The 22642-nt window shown below is 38.9% G+C and overlaps 1 protein-coding gene across 2 annotated transcripts in view; it reads left to right on the top strand.

Moving 5' to 3' along the window:
• HSD17B12 (hydroxysteroid 17-beta dehydrogenase 12) overlaps positions 1–21184 on the top strand; it is a 177894-nt gene extending 156710 nt beyond the window's left edge. For both annotated transcript variants that reach the window (XM_012452399.2, XM_012452397.3), the window contains exons 8-11: positions 126–207; positions 1826–1891; positions 17807–17956; positions 18219–21184. In XM_012452399.2, the coding sequence (XP_012307822.2) occupies positions 126–207; positions 1826–1891; positions 17807–17956; positions 18219–18323 (403 nt within the window). In that variant the 3' untranslated portion in view covers positions 18324–21184. The remainder of the gene's footprint in view (positions 1–125; positions 208–1825; positions 1892–17806; positions 17957–18218) is intronic.
• The last annotated feature ends 1458 nt before the right edge of the window (positions 21185–22642 follow it).

Below are 22642 nucleotides of genomic sequence, written 5' to 3'. Positions count from 1 at the left end.
AGAGATGTGTGTTAGAAAAAAGCTACGTTATTCAGTTTCAAATAATTACATATCTCAATCTGTCATTCACAAACAACTGCATATATGATTTCACTCCTTTTACATGGTACATTTTTCCTTTTTAGATCTAAAGGGGTGATTCTGAACATCTCATCTGCCAGTGGCTCGCACCCCGTCCCAATGATGACCATATATTCTGCATCCAAGGTAAACAGTATTTTCTTAAATCATGTCAATATAGGAATAAAGAGTAATTTTTAGTCTGAGAAATTAATGTAGATTTAACTTTCCTGAAGTTCTATTCTTGGCAGTTTTCCAATAGACTGAGAAGAAAAGGAAAATAGCCTACTTGGGTTTCAAGAGAACCAGAGTTAGAGACATACTGTGTACTCTCAATAAACTTACTATAAACTTACAAATGGGACACCAGGATACCAGATTCACAGATGTTGTTTTCCCCCCTAGTACTTTACTGATTTTGAAAGTGATACTTGTGCCTTCCACAGAGAGGTGACCTAGGCAATTAGCTCAGTTGATTAGAACATGATGCTAATAAGTCTAAGATTATAGATTTGATACATGAATGAGTCCACTTCACACAGCATAGAAGAGATGCATCCAGTCAGCGTGTAAATGTACACAGTAGGCACAAGATAGACTGGGCGAGAGTGTATTTTGCCATATTGTCCAGAATTCATAGATATTCTTTGTTAATTTTTGTGGTGAGACAAGAATTTTCCAGAACTCTTTGTACAATGTCATAATTTCATACAATATCACCATTAACCTCTTCACATTACTACTAGGAAAGTAATTTAGAATGCATCTCCTCCTGCCTGCAGGTCAATGGTATCATCTTCAGATACATTGTTGAGGCAACAAATACATCTCTGAAGGGAAAATGACGATTTAGATGTTGAAATTAAGCAGGCTTTTAGGGAAAACTAAACAAAAATACATACAGTAAGAACTTGAAACATGGCAGGGAAGGAAAAGAGCAAAACCTCCAACTTCTTTTTCATGTGAAGAGACAGTCACTACTGTCTTTTGAAAAAGCCTGGTACCACCTCCCAACCCCTACAATCTACTTTCTAAATCTGGGAGCATACTGTAGGCAAGTTTAAAATGAATGCCATGTTTCTTGAAGGGATTTGTGAACTTCAACTTATCTGTTCTAATCCATGGATACAAAACTATTACTCATTAGGACCCTTGAAAAGTCATTATTGATTCTTTGCATTTCTAGTCGGAGGTTGAGTCCACATTTGAAAAATGGCACATTGTATTTTACAAATACATTTAAGGTTGTAGTATCAGAAGAAGATGGGCTGTCACATTCACCTCTATACTTGTTGGATCTTGTCATCCCCAGGCACCAAGAGGATGCTTGTTCTGTTCTTTTAGCAACAACACAATCCCCATAGAACAGAGTTGAACAGACTTCATATTGTGTTTCTGTTTGAGTGGCAAGTGGAGAGATGAAATGCATCCTTTGTTATATAAGAGAAAAATACTTTTTCTTGGAAAGTAATTTTCTGGGGGGAGAAAAGGATAAGAAGAGCCTTTTCCAGTTAAATCAAAATTTGATCTGGATATTATATTTCGTAATATAATACTTCATTTAGTGGCAGATAAAAACAACTTGAGGTTTTGAGGTGTTTTTCTAAGTTCTCTTCTGCATTTGAAATGAAAAAAATGATGAGAAATTACAGCATTAAATGGTTAGTTTAATTATGGTTAGTTTATTATTTTTGTTTCCATGGCTACAAATCAGGCAGATTGATGTAATGTGTGTGTTTTCTTCTCACTCCCACTGCCCTCCCAGACTTTTGTAGATTTCTTCTCTCGGTGCCTCCATGAGGAGTATAGGAGCAAGGGCATCTTTGTGCAGGTGAGTGGAGTTTGTTTCACTTAAGTACCCCTGTTTTTGTGTGGTTTCCAGAGCAACTGTTGCTGTCTTGGCAACAAAAGAAAATCATATTCCTAGGTAATTGAATGTGACGTTAGCACACCATTAAAAACATGGCTTCTTTTTCCTTAATGCACTTGTCTAGATTTTTAAAAAATTATCCCCTAGAATTTCTAAATGGGGATACCTAAAGTCGAACTAAATGCAGTATAAATAGCTGAAGCATAATTTTTAAGTTCTTAGGGTTTTATTTTGAAAGACCAAGACTATCAGCATCTCTCTCTTTTTTAATTGTGATAAAATAAACATAAAATATACCATTTGAATCATTTTTAAGTATGCGGTTCAATGGCATTAAGTACATTGACATATTGTGCAACCATTGCCACCATCCACCTCCAGAACTTTTTCATCTTCCAAATGGAAACTCTGTACCCATCGAACACAAACTCCCCATTTCCCCTTCCCTCCAGCCCCTGGCAACCACTAGTTGATTTTCTATCTCTATGAATTTGACTACTCTTAGGGTACCTCATATGGGTGGAATTATACAGCCTTTGATCTTTTGTGACTGGATTATTTCACTTAGCATGTCTTCAGGATTCATCCATGTTAAAGCATGTGTCAGAATTTTCTTCCTTTCTAAGGCTGAATAATATTCCATTGTAAATAGGCCACATTTTGCTTATCCATTTACGTGTCAATGGACATCTGGGTTGTTTCCACCTGTTGGATATTGTAAATAATGCTAATATGAGCATGGGTGTACTTGGAAACTTTGTTTTCGAATCTTTTGTGTGTGTGTGTATGTGTGTGTGTGTATATATATATATACACACACACACACACACATATATACATTTCCACTACTGTGAGTATATATATACACACACAGCATATATATATATGTGTGTATACACACACACACATACACACGGAGTAGTGGAAATACTGGGTCATATGGTAATCCTGTTTTAAATTTTTTGAGGAACTTTGATGCTATTTTCCATATCAGCTACACCATTTTACACTTCCACTGGAAGTGTACAGGGTTGCAGTTTCTCCACATCTTCACCAACATTTGTTACTTTCTATTTTGTTTTTTTTTATAATAGCTATCATAATCGGTATTAAGTGGTATCTCCTCATGGATTTGATTTGCTTTTCCGTGATGATTAGTGATATTGAGCATTTTTTCATGAGCTTATTTGGTCATTTGTATATCACCTTTGAAGAAATGTCTATTCTGGTCCTTTGCCTATGTTTAATAAAATCATGTTGTTTGGTTTCTTGTCATTGGGTTATAGGAATGATCTACATATTCTGGATGTTGCCCCTTTATTAGATACATGATTTGCAAAGATTTTTCTCCCACTTCATGAGTTGTCATTTTACTCTGTCTTTTGCATAATGCCTTTTTATGCACAGAAGTTTTTAATTTTGATGTAGTCCAGTTTATCTATTTTTTCTTTTGTTGTTGGTGCTTTTGGTGTCAGATACAAGAAATGCTTGCCAAATCCAATGTCATGAAGCTTTGCCCCTGCGTTCCTGTAAGAGTTTTCTAGTTGTAGCTCTTTGATTCACTTTCAGTTAACTTTTATACACCTTTGAGTTTATTATGTAGCTAGCAGATACAATGCTGTGAAAACGCAAAATTTGCTTTCTGTGAAACAGAAAGCAAATATTGGAGTTTTGAAGGGTGACAATCTCAAATTAGCCATTCTTCAATGGAAAGAAATAATATTTCCATGCTCAGGCACTTTTTAAAAAATGTTTTGGGAGACATTGCAATTTGTACCTCTTTCCTGCTCCTGCCCATCAGCTAACCCACCTCTACGCACATCTGGTGTTCACTGTGGCTTTCATTCCTATGAGCCCAGCATTTTAGTGTTTGTATCCTGAAGCCCCAAATGATCCATCAAAATAATATTAGTGAGGCCGGGCGTGGTGGCTCACGCCTGTAATCCCAGCACTTTGGGAGGCTGAGGCGGGTGGATCACGAGGTCAACAGATTGAGACCATCCTGGTCAACATGGTGAAACCCCGTCTCTACTAAAAATACAAAAAATTAGCTGGGCGTGGTGGCATGTGCCTGTAATCCCAGCTACTCAGGAGGCCGAGGCAGGAGAATTGCCTAAACCCAGGAGGAGGAGGTTGCAGTGAGCCGAGATCGTGCCATTGCACTCCAGCCTGGGTAACAAGAGTGAAACTCCGTCTCAAAACAAAACAAAACAAAACAATAATAATAATAATAATAATAATAATAATAGCAAATATTTTAGTGGATACTTTTCAGGTACAGTGCTAAACACTTTTATATGTATCATTTTACTGCATCTCATAACAATCCCATAAGATAGTGTGATTATCTTTTTTTTTTTTTTAATTGCAGAAATTGGGGCTTAGAGAGGGTAAGCCACTTGTCCAGGTTGAACCGGGACTCAAATCTGGGTCTGTTTGGCACTAAAGCATTTGTTCATAACCACTAGGCTGTTTGCTCCAGGCCTGTAGGTCAGCATTGAACACTTATTGGATCCATCTGTGCTCAGGGAGTGATGGAACCAGAAGGTGGTTGGTTAGTTCTGTTTCCTCCTTTATGCCCTGTAGACTGTCAAGATGGGCTTAAATGTCATGTCATGTAGCTTCTAAATCTTTTTATGGAGTAGATACTGGTGGGAACTAAATCATCTACTGTGAGATAGAATGGCAATGAAAGGAAGGGATGACTGTTTTCTCACCTTCCAGCTTCAAGTAAGAGCCTGCTTCCTCTAAACCCCGACCTGAGTTTCATCCAAGGGAACCTTAGATGTCATAGCCACTTGGTGTTATTTCTGACCTGCAGCTTTCCATATATACAGGTTTCGTTCATGAAAACAAGTTTTCTAGAATCCTGGATTTTACACTAAATTACTGTACTCTCTTTTTCCCCTTTCCTTGATACTAGTCATATTAATGCTAGTAATTGAGTCTTTGATGTAGAATATGTTGTATTTCAGTAACAAGGAAACCAGTAAAGCATTTGTGAGAAGCTACTGCATGCCATGAGAAGGTTTTCGTGGGAAGGTATCACATGCCATGCAATGGTATACCATTTTCATTCTGATGAACCTAATTGCAATCAAGCTATTAACTTGATAATTTGTAAACACCTACTGAGACCAGGCAGGAATGCTAAAAAGGTCCATTGGTGGTTGACCTATGAGCAGAGTGACCAGAAGCTGTAAGGGTCTTAGTGACAGAAGGTAGCATTAGGCCTTGTGAGCACGGGCAAGCAACTCACTTGTTTTCCTCAGAGATCTTTTCTCCAGATTTTCCACCTAGTAATCTGGTGTGACTAGAAGCTACTATAAAAACACATTAGCATTTGTCTTCTGAAATATTTTATTTCAATAATGTTTGTTTTTCCCTAATAATGAATTATAAACTTTGTCATTTTATCCGTCATTGTGTTTTGTCATAAGAATTCATTCAGGGTTTAAACTTTGAATAAATTTGATGAAAAAAATAAAGACTCAAATGTTTGTGAGGGAAAGTACAGTCATTCTATGTGAATACATCAGAATGTTGAAGTAGAATAGAAAGAGAACCTCTTATTAATTCTGATCAAAGGGGCAAAAGAAAGGTAATCTGAATGAAGCTCAGAGTTAAACATGATTGGTTTTTCCTTGGTGGTGTTTTATGCCCACAGATTTTTTGGACTAGGAGTATTTATCAGCTGATTCTGTCTTGTACTCCAGCCCACACGTTTCCTGGGTGATCTTATTAAAATACAAATCAGATAATGTTGCTTTCCTTCCTGGTCCTCTAGTGGCTGCCCATAAGGTTTAGGATTAGATTTGAACTCCACAAGACCATCTCCTTCCTTGCCACTCCATCATCCTCCCCGACCCACGTTCAGACCAGAGTGGACATCCCGTGTCCAGTACACGCACTGCCCTCTGAACTGCCCATGACTGGCTCCTCTGTTGGCATCCTTTCCCCAACTCCTCTCCAATTCTACTCACCATATTTCCCCCCAGCCCCATTTGCACCTGAGCCCTGTGGCCCTCGTCCCTCTCTCAAGGCTTGGGTCACAGTTCCCCTGCCCTGGAAAGCCTTCTCTCAGCCTCTTGGCACATTTGCTTAGGCCTTTCTTGGGGCTCTCATTAGAGCTCCTTGTATACCTCTGCCTGCTACTGTCTGGCCCTCCCCTGTCTCCCCACTTCCATGTATTTTTGAGAACAGGGCTTTTTATCTTGTGTGTCTCTGTGTTGCTGGTGGCACTTGTCATTCGTGGCAAACGGGAGACCTACCTTTTCCATGGCGTCACAGAAAACTCTGGTTGTGCGTGGTCAAGCTTTGCGGTACAAATCTGTACCGGTAGGAATCTGTTTTGAAGGCTTTTTAAGCTTCTTCTGTCGCTCCTATATGCTCCTGGTCTTGAATTTTCAGCCTCTATATCTGAATGGCTTCTAGACTATTATGTGGCCAAGTTTCCATTTTTTTCTAATCCTTTCAAAGAAAGCAATTTTTTTAGGTCTACCTCCATGTGAATGTACATCAGATTGCTCTTTTGGGGAAGGAAGAGGGTATATTATTCAAATTCTAGATTGTTTTATATTCCTTCTTAATATTATTCTTTTGCTTTTCTCACCCCATCTTTCCCTCAACTTCTTAACTTCTTTCCTGTAATTTATAAGAGCATTTACAATTGCCTTCAAGAATTAAGATTTGCCATTATATAAACATTTCCTGGAAATGCAAAATTGCAGTAACAACAACAAGTGATATAAATGCCCTGGAGGTGAATTATGGGCCTGAGAGACTATTTGATTTTGAATGAGGATGAGAAGCACATTCTCAAGGAAACCTTATCAAAAGTGTAGTCTGTTGATGAGGACTGTTTGTTCTCATTACCTTATAATTAAAGCCCAGTCCAAAAAAAAAAAAAAGACACTTGTATCTTTCAGGAGGCAAAATTATTATGAGTAATTTGACTGGCTACTTACCAAGCCCTAGCCCTGGGATCCTTCTGTCTACCCTGTACTAACTAGCAATACTGAGCAAGGAGGAAGTAGCTAAGACTAAATCCTAAAATTACACCTCTTGAACTCTTATTCTGCAAAATTTTCATAAGCCTTCTGGTTTAAAAAAAATATATGTGGAAATAATTTCAAGTCTACAGAAAAGTTACAAGCATGAAAATAGTGCAAACAGTACTCTGATACCCTTTGCTTAGCTTTACTTACTGTTAACATTTTACCACATTTGTTTTATCATTGGAGAGTAAGTGCATACATTATGGTCCTTCATTCTAAATTCTTGAGTGTGTACTTCTAAAAATAAGGGTTTGTTCGTTTGTTTGTTTACTTGTTGTTCAAAGACAGAGTCTTGCTCTGTCGCCCAGCCTGGAGTGTAGTGGAGCTATCATGGCTCACTACAGCCTTGACCTCCCAGGCTCAAGTGATCCTCCCAACTCAGCCTCCCAAGCAGTTAGGACTGCAGGCACATACCACCACACCAAGCCTAGCAGTTTTTGTTGAGACAGGGTCTCACTTTGTCACCCAGGCTGATCTCAAACTCCTGCGCTCAAGTGATTCTCCCACCTTGGCTTCCCAAAGTGCTGAGATTACAGGTGTGAGCCACCATACCCAACCAGAGTAAGGATATTCTCGTATATAACCACAATACCCATATCAACTCAGATTTAACACTGATGCAATAATTTTATCTTATGTACTATCTGTGCCCAATTTTTGATCTTATAATATTCTTTATTCTCTCCTCTTTTTCCACTAAAGAATGCAATCTAGGATCAGGTATTATATTTAGTTGTCCTGTCTCTTTAGTTTTCTTTAACTTGGGATATAGCTAAAACCTTTCTTTGTCTTTTATGACAGTGACATTTTTTAAGAGTACGGTATTTCTCCTTTTTAATTATACATTCCTCATTTGGGATTTCATTGATGCTTCCTCAGAGGAACCCAAAAGTGAGATTTGGGTTATATTTGACTTTCCTGGCCAAAATATCACATATATATGTGATGTTCTGTTGTCGGGGATCACTCCGGGAGGCACACAAGATCCATCTGCTCTTCATTGGTGGCAATGTCTCTGACCCCCCGACTCCAGGTGTTACCCCGCTTCTCTGCCATATAATTACTATTATTTCCCTTGCACTAATAAGCAATCTGTGAGGGGACCCTAAAACTGTGCAAATATATTGATCGTTATCAAAATTTCCCCCAGATTTAGCATCAGTGATGTTTCTTCACAAACCTGCCTCATAAAGAGATTTTTGATACTAAAGAATTCCTGAAGCCCTGGCTGGATATGTAGTCATTTCAAAATGAAAAGTCACAGTTAAAGCATGGTCACGGTTTCCTCAATCTAGGCTTTGGTTTTATGTAAACTGCATTGGTCATCGGTGTGCTTAGAGGCAGTGAGGAAAGGACACGGAGCTTGGAGTCAGCAGACCAAGGTTTGAGTTCTGCCTTCAACACGGGGTGATCATCGGACCTACAGAAAGTTGCTTGATTACTTTAACCTTTAATCTCCCCTTCTGGCAAGTGGGATAAATGATGTGAGATAAAAACACTGCAAGCTGGGAAATGATATATAAAGTGTGAAGAAGAGAGGAAAGAAACTTATGTTTATTGGATATCAACAATATGCCCATGTTTTCACCTCTTTTGTTATCTCATTTTACATAGGTATTAACCTAGTCCCATTTTACAAATAGGAAACAGGATCAACAGGAGTCCTTTGCCGGGTGCGGTGGCTCACGCCTATAATCCCAGCACTTTGGGAGGCCAAGGTGGGTGGATCACTTGAGGTCTGGAGTTCAAGACCAGCCTGGCCAACATGGTGAAACCCCATCTCTCCTAAAAATACAAAAATTAGCCAGGCATGGTGGTGCATGGCTGTAATCCCGGCTACTTTGAGGGGCTGAGGTACGAGAATCGCTTTAACCTGGGAGGCCGAGGTTGCTATGAGCTGAGATCGCACACCAGCACTCTAGCCTGGGCAACAGAATGAGACTTTGTCTTAAAAAATAAAAATAAAAAGAGTCCTGAAACTTGCCTAAGGTCAATTTAGTTTATTAAACAGCTTGTGCTTGCTATTTACCAGGCCCTTAGCTAAACGTCTAGGAAGCAAAGATGAATAAGACCCAGTCCCTGTCCTGAAGGCACACACACAGAAAAGACAGTTATTTAACACATTACAGGCTGGACACAGTGACTCATGCCTGAAATCTCAGCATTTTGGGAGGCTGAGGCAAGTAGATCACGAGGTCAGGAGTTCAAGACCAGCCAGGCCAAGGTGCTGAAACCCCATCTCTACTAAAAATACAAAAATTAGCTGGGCATGGTGGCAGTCATCTGTAATCCCAGCTACTTGGGAGGCTGAGATGGAATTGTTTGAAGCTGGGAGGCAGAAGTTGCAGCGAGCCAAGATTGCGCCCTGCCCTCCAGCCTGGGCCACGGAGCGAGATTCCATCTCAAATAAACAAACAAACAAACACACTACACCCACAGTAAGCCCAAAACTAGAGGTATATATCATGTTCCACATTTCTTCAGTCAAGAAATATTTAGAAAGCACTTAATAATCTGGCAAAAGAGCTCCTGCTGTGGTTGAATTTACGTTTATTGGGAGGGAGACAGGAAACAAATCCACAAATAAGACAATTATATACAATGATACGTGCTGAGAAGAAACTAAAGAAGGGTGATATGTTCAAGAACAAGGCAAGTGTAGAGAATGTACCAATCTTGGTTTGAATAACTCCATCTGCAGTGCCGTCCTGTTTCTCAAAGAGGTGTTGCTCTGCGCCACGCAGTTTCCTTCCTTTGACCTGGGAGCCCAGGTCTCTGGAAATGATCGTAAAAGGAGATCATCTGCCAAGGGACACTGTCCCCTCAGGTTTCCTTTACCAGAAGAAAGGTGGGGATGAAGGTAGAGTCATCTAAACCTAGAGAAATTTCAGCTGCCCTGAAAATGAAGTGGACTTTTTCATTCTTAGCAGGAGATTACAAAAGAATATGCCATTTACATTTGAACTTATTAACCTGAAGAAATCCTTTTGGGGCCATGCACAGTGACTCATGCCTGTGATCCCAGCATTTGGGAGGCCAAGGCAAAGGATCGCTTGAGCCCAGGAGTTTAAGACTAGCCTGGGCAACATAGCGAGACCCTGTCTCTCCAAAAAATAGAAAAAAATTCACTGGGCATGGTAGCACATGCCTGTGGTTCCAGCTACTCAGGAAGCTTCAGCAGGAGAATCACATGAGCCCAGGAGGTTGAAGTTGCAGTGAGCTGTGATTGCGTCACTGCACTCCAGTCTGGGTGATGGATGGCAAAGCAAGACCCTGTCTCTCAAAAAAAAAAAAGGAAATCCTCTGGGCTCCATTCCCTTGTTACAACCTTCCAGTGCCTTTATCTTGGTGATGAGAGTTGGTGGTTTTGTTAATTCAGGTAAAAATATAGTTTTTAATCAGAATAGACTAAATTTGGGTTAATCCATGAAATTTAGAAAACAAATAGGACAAATTGAGATGACAGAAAACAAAATTTAAGAATTTTTTAGGGCTGGGCGCTATAGCTCATGCCTGTAATCCCAGCACTTTGGAGGCCGAGGCAGGCGGATCACCTGAGGTCAGGAGTTCGAGACCAGCCTGGCCAACATGGTGAAACCCATTCTCTACTAAAAATACAAAAAATTAGCCAGATGTGGTGTCAGGCACCTGTAATCCCAGGTACTAGGTAGGCTGAGGCAGGAGAATGGCTTAAACTCGGGAGGCGGAGATTGCGGTGAGCCAAGATTGTGCCATTGTATTCCAGCCTGGGTAACGAGCAAAACTCTTTCTCGAAAAAAAAATTCCTCTTTTATATTTTTTGTTATACTGTTTACACTATTTTATTGTTTAGAATATTCATATAGTTCTATTGGGCTTCAAAGAACTAGAAAGCTAAATATTGAGAAATGGCTACCGGGATTACAAATGTAAGTCTCCATCCATTCTTCCTGTTAATTGCCAATGACTATGAAAGGAGGTAATAAAGTGTGTCTTTTGTGCATATGGAGTCTAAATAGGGGGAGCTATAAAATAATGTAAAAATTCCACTGGAAATGTTCATATATGGTCAACTACACCAATTTTGAAAAATGGCTTAAGAATAGTAAAATTAGTCCTGTTGGCATTATTGGACTTAGATCCCATCCAACCAGCCGAATCTCGATTTTGTCAGTGATGATGTCCTTTTTTCTTGGCTATTTACAACAGGGTTGTTCCATAAGACCTACAAGCTTAGGTCTGTGTGGTACAGCTTAGGTCACGTGTGTCCATGAGAACTAAGATATTCAGTTGGTTTCCTCAACAGTCAGATATTCTCTACGGAAACTGGCATTCTTATACCTCTTATTGGATATAAAAAGCCAAGTTCTTCTTTCCAAATTCATTCTAAAAATATAAATATTGGAAAACTTAGAAAATAATTGCTGCCGGGTGCAATGGCTCACACCTGTAATCCCAACACTTTGGGAGGCTGAGGTGGGCAGATCACGAGGTCAGGAGTTCAAGACCAACCTGGCCAATATGGTGAAACCCTGTCTTTACTAAAAATACAAAAATTAGCTGGGTGTGGTGGTGCACACCTGTAATCCCAGCTACTCAGGAGGCTGAGGCAGGAGAATAGCTTGAAGCAGGAGGCAGGAATTGCAATGAGCCGAGATCACGCCACTGCACTCTAGCCTGGCGACAGAGTGAGACTCCTTCTCAAAAAAAAAGCGAAAAGAAAAGAATTGCTAATACATACTAGAGTTCAAATTCCACCCTCTTTAACTGATAATATTTTATTTAATTCTCATGATAGTATAATATGGAAAATGCAGTAGCCTCTAATTACAAAACTAAGGCTCAGTCATTGCGTGTTTTGCTCAAGATCACACAACTACTAGGCGGTCAAGCTGGAATTTGAATTCAAGTTGGTCTGATTTTAACCAATGCTGATTTTTTTTTCCTGTTACCCTACCACCTCTTTTTTTACATCCCAAACTTAATCCTTTAGGAAATCCTTGCAGCATACCCACTATTTGACCACTTCTCATGACCTCCACTGCTATCACTCTATCTGAGCCTCCATCTTAGCTTGTCCTGGACATTTTGCAGTGTCTTTCTATCTGGCCTTCCTACACCCATCCTGGTTTAACAACCCCTACAGCCTACTCATAGCAGCCAGAATGATCTCTTCAAAATAAAATCCAGCTGGGCGCATGGATTACTTGAGCTCATGAGTTCAAGACCAGCCTGGGCAATATGGTAAAACCCTGTCTCTACAAAAAATACACAAATTAGCCAGCCATGGTGGTGTGTGCCTGTGGTCCTCAATACTTGGGAGGCTGAGTGAGAGGATGGCTTGAGCCCAGGAGGTGGAGGTTGCAGTGAGCCAAGATCATACGACTGCACTCCTGCCTGGGCGACAGAGTAAGACTATCTAAAAAAAAAAAAAAAAAAAAAATCCAGTTACTTCATTGCTAGGCTAAAAGTTCTTCCACGGTTTCTCATCTCTTTCAGATTGAGACCATGAGTTCTTATGACCCTCAATGTTCTGATTTCAGACTTCCGTGTTATCATGTCCCCTTCCCATCTCCCTACTTCTGTGGCCTCCTTGCAATTCTGGAAACACCCTGATGACGCCTTCACCTCAGGGCCTTTGCATTTGTTATATCTTCAGTCTCAAAGGCTCTTCACCCAGATATCCTTTTGGCCAACTCTGTCTCTTCATTCAGATCTTTGCTTATAGGTCACCACATCAAAGGGGACTTTCTTGAGAACCCACTGCAGGCTCAGCCTCCATCAGCTCTTTTACCCAGGTGTTTTTTTTTCATCGCCTGCCAATACTGTACACCTTTTTGTTGTTGTTGTTTGTTTGTTTGTGGTCTGTATTACCCTACTGAAATGTAAGCTCTGTAGATTAGGGACTCTGATTTTATTCACAATGAATTTTATTCATTAAATTCCCATTGCCTAAAACATTGTTCTAGTAGGTGTTCAGGAAATAGTCTGGTGTTAACTGAATGCCTTTTGTGAGATTACACTGTTTTTCTTTTTGTTCCTTGAATGTTAACATACAAATTCCACATCTTTGGAGGCAGGTTATTTACAAGATTATCAGTCAGCCAATATTTATCAAGGATCTTTGTATACAGCACGATATTTTGAACTCCTTCATTTTGGTTTTAGGTGCTAAGATTTACACGTATTGTTATTACGGGGCCTTTTTTCATTGTTGTATAACCAGGGATCTCTGCACCATCCGAATGATTCCTTTTTTCCTAACATTTCTAGAAAGTCTAAGGGTTTCTGCCAATTTGATGATCAAGGGGCTTTATATGGAAAAGCTCATTTCGTGGTCTGCAAGTAAAGTAATACACACTCCAAAACTAGAATATATGTGTATAATTATTTAAGTTTTTGTATACCAGATCCTGAAATAGTAGGCACAGATATCAGGAAATGGAGTTGTCTTAATATTCTTCATAGGAACCCCAGTTTCTGCCTTAAGAGTGTTTGCTGGCTACATGGTGGAATGTAATACTCAGTAAAGGCAGATGTGACAATCATACTGTGCCAATAGACTAGACCCTGGTGTCTTCTGGGTCTACATTTTCCCAAATCATTGTCATGTGATGTTCTGGTCATTTTAGATTGAAAGGCATGTTTACACAGATGATGACCCCTGAAAGATGCTCTACCATGTTAAGTTCCAAGGTTCAATGCTTCATTCCTGAATATCTGCCATGCAATTTCGGGCATCTTTCATTCCACTACTCCATAGCCATAAGCCTTCTTGTTCCGAATCAAGACCCTCACCCCTGAATTGTACTATGAAGTCCAGTTATCTAAGCAAGCTGCTCCAGTGGATGGGAAAAAAGATACCAAGTTGTCCTCAGTGATTTTTTTTTTTAAATAGGCTGAACAAGGAAGCACCAACAGCTTTGCTTTATGGCCTAATTCATTATTTGCCATTTGAGAATTCTAAATTTGAAGACCAGGATACTTGCCCACATCTGCAGCTCTCAAGGTCAGGTTGTTTCTGAGCTGGCAATATTTGTAATGGAAATTTGTTGAGCTTGAGCAACTTGAAAAATCTGTTCTGCCCACAATTTCCTATAGAAGTTTAAGTATCTTCTTGACCTGTTTCCCATAATGTTTTCCTGAATAAGCAGGAGAAATCAATTAATTATCCTTTGTTGGGATTTTATTTAACAGTTTAAGGATGTACCTAGATGGCTTTTTGATATCTAAGATATTTTTTTACTTTCACATAACTTGGAATATTTATTTTTAAATTATTGGCAAGTAGCTATATCTGTAAGTATGCCTGTTTAGATAGGTGGTCTTATATATGCTTCAGAATATCTAAAATTTTGGCTTAAATGTTCATATTATCAACTTCTTGGTGTAATTAATTTTCTGGATCATAGCAGTGGAAAGAGACCCCAGTACTGTTCCTCAGTGCTGTCCGTAATGAAGTATCTTTTGCCAACTCATTCCATAGATATTAACTGTGTCCCTGCTATGTACCAAGTACTGTTCTAAAGCATTGAAAAAAGAGTGGTGAATATGACCAAGTCTTCATGGAGCTTGTGTTTTGGAAATGGATACCGCCCACTGACTGGATTCAGTTTTCTGTGCTGTTTGCCTCCCTCCTGCCACTTCACACATTTCCAGCATTTGACCATACTGACCTATGCAGTTCTCTGAAAAACATCATGCTCTTCTCTAGTTCCTTTTCTCGATTCCTGCTGTTCCCTTGTTTGTTTACAATCAGGCAAATTCTTGCACTTCATTCAAGACTTAGCTCAAAAGCTGTTTCATCTTTGAACCCTCCACTAGGCTATGTTAACTGCCTTGATTTTAAACCATTGTGGAAATAAATATCTTTTCCAGAAAAGAATTTACATTTCTTAGCTGGAAAAACATAACCCAACTTGGAATTCCTGAGTTTGCATCTCTTGTCCCCACCCCTTGATCTGGGGGTTCACTAGACTAGGTCTACGGTTTAGCTGCATGACAAGTTGACTTGTGGCACCATCAAGTGGTTCAGTCAGGCAGTGCAACTTAATTCTCCTACGAGATCAAAATAGTCCAGTTTATGCCATGTACATATTAAGGGAGGGAAGAAGATGGCAGGAAGGATGGAAGAAAAGAACAAAGCATTATAATGCAATTGAGAGATATAATGATTAGACCATCTCTACCTCTAAAAGCTTAAAACCTTGTAATACCTTTAGCAGGCTTGTGATCTATATTTGGAATTTTTTTTTAATCTTCACTTTTTTGTGACCTTTAAACTTAACGCATAGAGATGAGAAATGGTTTGCTTATGTTCCTTCATTATGTGAGACCAGGGTATCTGCAGATACTCTCTTTCCTTACTACTCGGCTTTGCTCTGGGAATGACCTTTTCTTTACTGACCCATTGTGAGAGCTTCATTGAACTCTGCATTTCCTACTCAGCCTGAGACTGAGATCTCACGGCAACATGTGTGCTCTCGTAGACTATATCCTTGTGGCAAAATGGTTCTTAAAAGATTTGACAGGCCGTGGTGGCTCACGTCTGTAATCCCAACACTTCGGGAGGCCGAGGCAGGCAGATCACAAGGTCAGGAGTTAGAGACCAGCCTGGGCAACATTGTGAAATGCTGTCTCTACTACAGATACTAAAAATTAGCCCAGCATGGTGGCAGGCACCTATAATCCCAGCTACTTGGGAGGCTGAGGCAGGAGACTCGCTTGAACCCGGGAGGCAGAGGTTGCAATGAGCTGAGATCGTGCCATTGCACTCCAGCCTGGGCAACAGGGCCAGACTCCATCCTAAAAAAAAAAAAAGAGAAAGATTTGACAAAAAATTTTTTTTTGCTAAGTGAGGGATAAATGTATAGTGATAATCCCAGTAAACAAATTCTCAAAAATCAAAAGTTGCCTAATCAAAATTGGCTCGAATATTGAAGTACTTCAGTGAAATTAGTTTCCTTAGCATGAGTTTGTAGCTGCAGGGACAGGGAAAGAGACAGATGGAGAGTGACAGCAGTTGGGCCCTGGGGTTCTTGGTTCTAATGGGGAGGCTGAGGTTTCATCTAACCTGTAAAGGAGAGTGGGTTGCATTCCTTAACTTTTACTTAGGAGTGGGAAAAATGCAAAGCACATACATACACAAAAACTCAGAGACATGGGACCACTCCTGCCAGGTCTCAGCAGGAGACCTTCCCTCTTTTCAGGAAGGAAATCCATAGAATGGAACAGAACTCAGTTGGATTTCTACCTCTAGTATAATGAAGTTTTACGATTTTGACCACTGTGTGTTAGAAACATTCCTTTTCTGTAATAGAAGTGTCATTGGGCCAGATGTGCCAGCTCACACCTGTCATCCCAACACTTGAGGAGGCTGAGGTGGAAGGATCACATGAGCCTAGATGTTCAAGACCAGCCTGGGCAACATGGTGAAACCCTGTCTCTACAAAAAATTTTAAAATTAGCTGGACCTGGTGGTGCATGCCCGTAGTCCCAGCTACTCAGAAGGCTGAGACAGGAGGATCACTTGAGCCCAAGAGGTCTAGTCTGCAGTGAACTATGATCATGCCACTGCACTCCAGCCTAAGCGACAGAACAAAACCCTGCCTCAAAAAAAAAAAAAAGAAGTAAAGAAAAGAAATATCATTGCAGTGATACTTCATACATGTGAGATAAACAATACATTCACTCTTTGTTGAACTACCATGCCCAAGTTATTTCAAACTATAGAAGGACCTCTTGTATCATGACTCAGGACTTGTTATAATAGGGTTTCCTTATATTCTGTGTCGAATCACATCCAAAATGCAGCAAGCATAAGCAATAAGGAACTTAGCAGTATTCAAAGTCCTCTAAAGGTCGTGTCCAGATCTGTCACCTCACACCCACCTAGTCAGGTGTCTTTTAGTTACCCAGATGGTTTCCATATTGTTGTACTGTGTTCCCTCTAAAAAGCAAACAGAAAAAGGGAGGTGGTTCTATCTTATCAATAAAATTCTTTATAAAACTTAGAAGTAGAATGGTAAGAAACTAGGGGAGAGAAGTAGCAGCACGAGGCTGAGAAAATAAGATGTCTATTTTAGTAGGACCAAAGCCAATAGAAAAGCTTAATTAGCCATCAATTATTGAGAAAATTGGTATTATCTCTTTAGAAGGATAAAGTATCAAAAATCTCCTACTTGGTGGTTCTGTCACAACGTTCAGTTTACTAAGTGTAAAAAGTATCCTATGCTGAATCTGTGCTCTCTAGATTTCTATTTGATGCTTTCCTTTTTAAACGTTCAGAAAGGTGCCATCCCAGCACTTTGGGAGGCCGAGCAGGTGGATCACAAGGTCAGGAGTTCAAGACCAGCCTGACCAACATGGTGAAACCCCATCTCTACTAAAAAATACAAAAATTAGCCTGGCGTGGTAGCACACACCTGTAATTCTAGCTTACTCAGGAGGCTGAGGCAGGAGAATTGCTTGAACCTGAGAGGTGGAGGTTGCAGTGAGTTGAGATCATGCCACTGCACTCCAGCCTGGGTGACAGAGCAAGACTCCCTCTCAAAAAAATAAAAAAATAATAAAGGTTCAAAAAGGTAGATTTCTGCTTATTTTTAATACTTTCCCTGGTCTCAAACTCTGTTTTATTGAGAGATTGATTTGTTACAGTTTTTTTTTTAATGCCATCATGTGTTCTATCAAGTTGGCTTTAGATAGCCGCTTCTCTTTTCTTCTCTCTCTCTAAAGATACAGATGTTTCAACCACTAAGAGCAGTCAAGCACCACTGTACATTCTGTGTTTGTGGCCTTACTAATCAATGGCATGTTTTCTGGGTGGGTGTTACCTTTCTAGAGTGTCCTGCCATACTTCGTAGCTACAAAACTGGCTAAGATCCGAAAGCCAACTTTGGATAAGCCCTCTTCAGAGACGTTTGTGAAGTCTGCAATTAAAACAGTAGGCCTGCAATCCCGAACCAATGGATACCTGATCCATGCTCTTATGGTACGTAGATTTTTTGAGTTGCAATCACTTTCTGGCTTGGGGTTTGTTTCCCATTGAGTTACAGGATAGTATGTAATAGCCTAGGTATATGCATTGTCTAAACATACGAAAAAGACATTTATGTCTTGTTATAATGGCTGTATACCCAAGAATTAAAAAATATACCTATAAATAACACTATAATAAAACATTAAATCATATGCTTCAGTTTAGCCCAAATGATAGGCTGTAATTACATATCTCTCGCCTTCTGTTTCCCTAGGGCTCGATCATCTCAGTCCTGCCTTCTTGGATTTATTTTAAATTAATCATAGATATGAACAAGTCTACAAGGGCTCGCTATCTGAAGAAAATCAAGAAGAACTAAGCATTGATAACTCCACTGTAACTTGGCCAGATGCTCCAGCATATGCATGCTCACTGCAAGGCACCCTACTGGTCTTGAAAATCTAAAGTTGTTGTTTCAATAGTTATTAAAATGACTAAATGTTATCTTAAGAAGAAAACAGAAGTTACTTTTAGGGGTTCTTACATATATTCTGGATACTACCAGAGGTAATTTTGAAGTATAATATAAATGCTCATATCAAATGAATGTAGAACTGATATTGTCAAGACCAGCTAATCGGAAGGAATGCTATCATAGCAAATCACAGAATGATAGACTCAAACACAAAACTCAGCAGTTTTATCTGCTCGAAAATGCCATTGATCATTATTTCTGTATTTTCTCTGAAGCTGATTCTAAAAAGTAATGTCTAGCTACTCTTTTGTTTTTGACACTTTGAAGAAATGGAGATTAATTGATTTGATTTGTTTATAAGCAGACACTGCAATTTACAAAGATCTCTTTAAGGTTTTATAAAATTATGTTCCAGTTTGTACCTTTATATGGAATTGTTTGTTATCAAGGGTAACTAATGACATAAAAATAATTGTGAAATATGGAGTTATTTCTGACACATGAAACCCACTAAACTATGCTTTCTTATAATGTATATTTCTTCTCAGTTTAAATGTATGTAAATAACGAAGCTATATGGTATGATTTATAATAGGCCAAAGTGTACATTGAGACTGGTACATGGTACCACTGAAACCCTGACCCAGAAAAGTGGCCTGCTTGGACACCCGGCCTTTTTTGTTCCTGCATTGAATCAGAATTGCTCACACATGTGACACAGGCTAGTCCTATAAAAGCAATGACATCATAGAAATGGCATTATACTTTTTAAATTGATACTCTATAGGTAGGTACTGATATAATTAGTTTTAATAAAACATGCTGTAACCATGGTGCACAACAAAAATACATTTCTTGAAATTAAGGCCATATTTACACTGACTTAATATAAGACTGACTTATATCCTGCTTCATAACTTGTATGGAGAGCTCACCAAGACAGAATTCAATACTATGAAATATACAAGAAGAAGACTGGCCTTTACCTACCTAGGCTGTGGTTCCTAAGCTCTGAGTTTTAAGCATCAGTAGATTTGTATTTAAAAAAAAAAAAAAAAATTGGGGCCTTAGTTTCTGGCTTTTAATTTTGCCGGCTAAGGACATAAAACAAAAACAAACAAAAAAACCAAATAACCATCTGTTATCAGCATATGTAAAAGAAAATATATCTTAGCCTCTAAAATTAGGAAGAATACAATTTCAGAATAAAGGTTGTCATTTAAATGAAATAAATATAGCTTTATGAAAAACAATTGTTTGCCCTTTTTTCCTCTCATTTTATTGTAGAAATGGTGACACCACAATGACTAGGGCAGTATTTTATCTACTTTCACACATTGGCTGGTTGGTTGGCTGGTTTTGGTGTAGTGTTGGTAGATAGAGGAGAGATTCGTTTACAAGTATACAAAATACTTTTTCTTTTATCCCAGGGAAATAGTTGTAGGGTAAGCACAGTGGCTTACATCTCTAATCTCAATGTTTTGGGAGGCCGAGGCAGGAGGATTGCTTAAGCTCAGGAGTTCAAGCCCAGCTTGGGCAACATAGCAAGCTCTTATCTCTACAAAAAATTAAAAAATTTAAAAATTAGCCAGGTATGGCGTTAACACACCTGTAGTCCCAGCTACTTGGAAGGCTGAGGCAGGAGGGTTGCCTGAGCCCAGGAATTAGAAGCTGTAGTGAACTGTGATTGGATGACTGCATGCACTCCAGTCTGCGTGACACAGTGAGACCCTGTCTCAAAAAAAGAAAACAGTTGTAATTCTGGCTAGAAAATCCCTTAGCGATTTCAAAATTTCTGAGCTGTGGCTTTGATTGCTTCGATTTGGCAAGCACCCTCTTGTATCTGACACTCAAGGGTGAACATGATGACATGAAAATGTATTTTTCTGGCTGGGCACATGAAAAGTTATGTTAAAAGAAAACAATATACTCCAAACCTTCAAAATAGTGCAGTAAAAGTTTCGGACTTAACTTTGTTGACTTGATTTTATGTTCTAATGCATACCAGATAAGATTTGAATACAGGTGGGCCAGGCGCGGTGGCTCACGCCTATAATCCCAGCACTTTGGGAGGCTGAGGTGGGCAGATCATGAGGTCAGGAATTCGAGGCCAACCTGGCCAACATGGTGAAACCCCATCTCTAAAAAAAATACAAAAATTAGCTGGGCACAGTGGTGTGTGTCTGTAGTCCCAGCTACTTGGGAGGCTGAGGCAGGGGAATCACTTGAACCCAGGAAGTGGAGGTTGCAGTGAGCCGAGATTGCACCACTGTACTCCAGCCTGAGCGACAAGAGTGAGACTCCATCTCAAAAAAAAAAAAAAGATTTGAACACAGAAAGACTAGAGTAGACAAAAATCACTACGAGAGTAAACAAGAATCACTTCTGCATTCTTGGTTATATTTCATTATTCATACATTACTAAAATCAGTTTGTTACAAGTATTTTACCTGGGATTCTTGCATGTATGTGAAATTGGCCTGCAGTCTGCCTTTCTTACACTTTTTTGGTCAGGTTATAGTGTCAAGATTATAACTCCATCAAATGAATTGGAAAGTGTTGCCCATTTTCCTGTTCTCTGTAAGGATTTGTAAAAGATTGGAGTGATCTGTTTGTTAAAAGTTTATAAAGCTGTCTGGTCTTAGTATTTGTTGGTGGGAAGACTTAACCACTGATTATATTTCTTTCATTGTAATTAGACTATTCAGGAATTCTATTGTTTTCTTGTCAATTTTGACAAAATAAATCTAAGCATTTGCCCATTTTACAGTGTATTAGCATGAAGTAGCTCAAGGAATTTTCTTATTTCTAAAGCTCTCCTGGATACATATACTTCCTTTTCTGGTATTTGTATCTTCTCTCTTTCTTTTCCTTGGCCATTTTACCAGAAGTTTGTCTATTTTCCTAATTTTTTTAAAGAACCAACCTTAGCTTTACTCATTTTCTCTGCCCTTCTCGTTTATGTTCTGCTTTCTGATGGTTTGTTCTGTTGTTTTTCTTGTTTCATAAGTTGGACATTTAATTCACTCATGTTCAAGGTTTTTCCCATTTTTAGTATCTGAGTTTATTTGAATTACCTCCTTTGCTTCACCCCATGAATGAGTACATGCATGTATATGTACACATTTTTATTGCTTTTCCATGTGTATCTTTACATTATGATGTATTTGACCTGTTAATTATTTTAAAGTGTTTTTAAATGCACAGATTTAAGAATTTTATAAATGTATTTCTTTTTCAAAAAGATTGTATTAATATCACTGTTAATAAGAATTTTATATTTTGTGAATCCTGATAAAATGTGCTGAAGATACATTAATTATGTGATATTCCTGCCAAAAATGCATAACATGAACATATTGGAGAGAAATATCAGAAAAAGCGAAACTGAGGAATATCCTACAAAATTACCAGCCTATAGTTGTCAAAAATTTCAGGTTAAAGTAGAGTAAAGGGATGTGGCAAGCACATGCAGCTCATGTTTCTAGATGGATCCTGGTCAAGAAAGGATTTTTTTTTATTGCATTTTAGGTTTTGTGGTACATGTGAAGAACATGCAAGATTGTTGCATAGGTACACACATGCAGCGTGATGTGCTGCCTTCCTCCCCATCACCTATAAGACAGCATTTTTTAAACTTTTGCTCTGTCGGACATTTCTGAGACAATTGGTAAAATTTGAGTAAGGTCTGTGAATTATGAATAGCATTATATCAGTGTGACTTACTGATTTTGATAGTAATGTCATGGTTACCTGAGGAAAAAGTCCTTGTTTTTTAGGAACTACACACTGGAGCATTTAGGGTTAATGGAATATTGTATATACAACTGAATCTCAAAAGGTTCTGGAAAAATTATACATAGAGAAAATGGTAGAGTAAATGTGGTAAGATGTTAACCTTTGGAAAATTTAAGTGATATGGATACTTTTTACTGTTTCACAGATTTACTGTAAATCTGGAATTATTTCAGAATAGAAAGTTCAAACCTAGCTTTTGTTATTGGTTCTAACTAATTGCATGTGGTCAAAGAGCATGTGAGTATGACAAAGCTTGGGCAAATTATAACCTTTCTCTGCCTCAGTTTTGCCATCTGAAAAATGGAAATAATAGCACCTAGGTCATAGATTGAGAGTAAGTTAAGACATTTAAAGTAATGAGAACTCATCCAGGCACAAAGTATCTAAATATATGTTGTATTTAGGCTGAATAATGGCCCCCAAGA

The sequence above is a fragment of the Aotus nancymaae genome, unplaced genomic scaffold (genome assembly GCF_030222135.1).
Source record: "Aotus nancymaae isolate 86718 unplaced genomic scaffold, 86718_ANA_hifiasm-v0.15.2.pri h1tg000059l, whole genome shotgun sequence".
Taxonomy (NCBI): Eukaryota; Metazoa; Chordata; class Mammalia; order Primates; family Aotidae; genus Aotus; species Aotus nancymaae.
The sequence above is the reverse complement of the archived record's forward strand: the minus strand, read 5'-3'. Positions and strand labels throughout refer to the sequence as shown.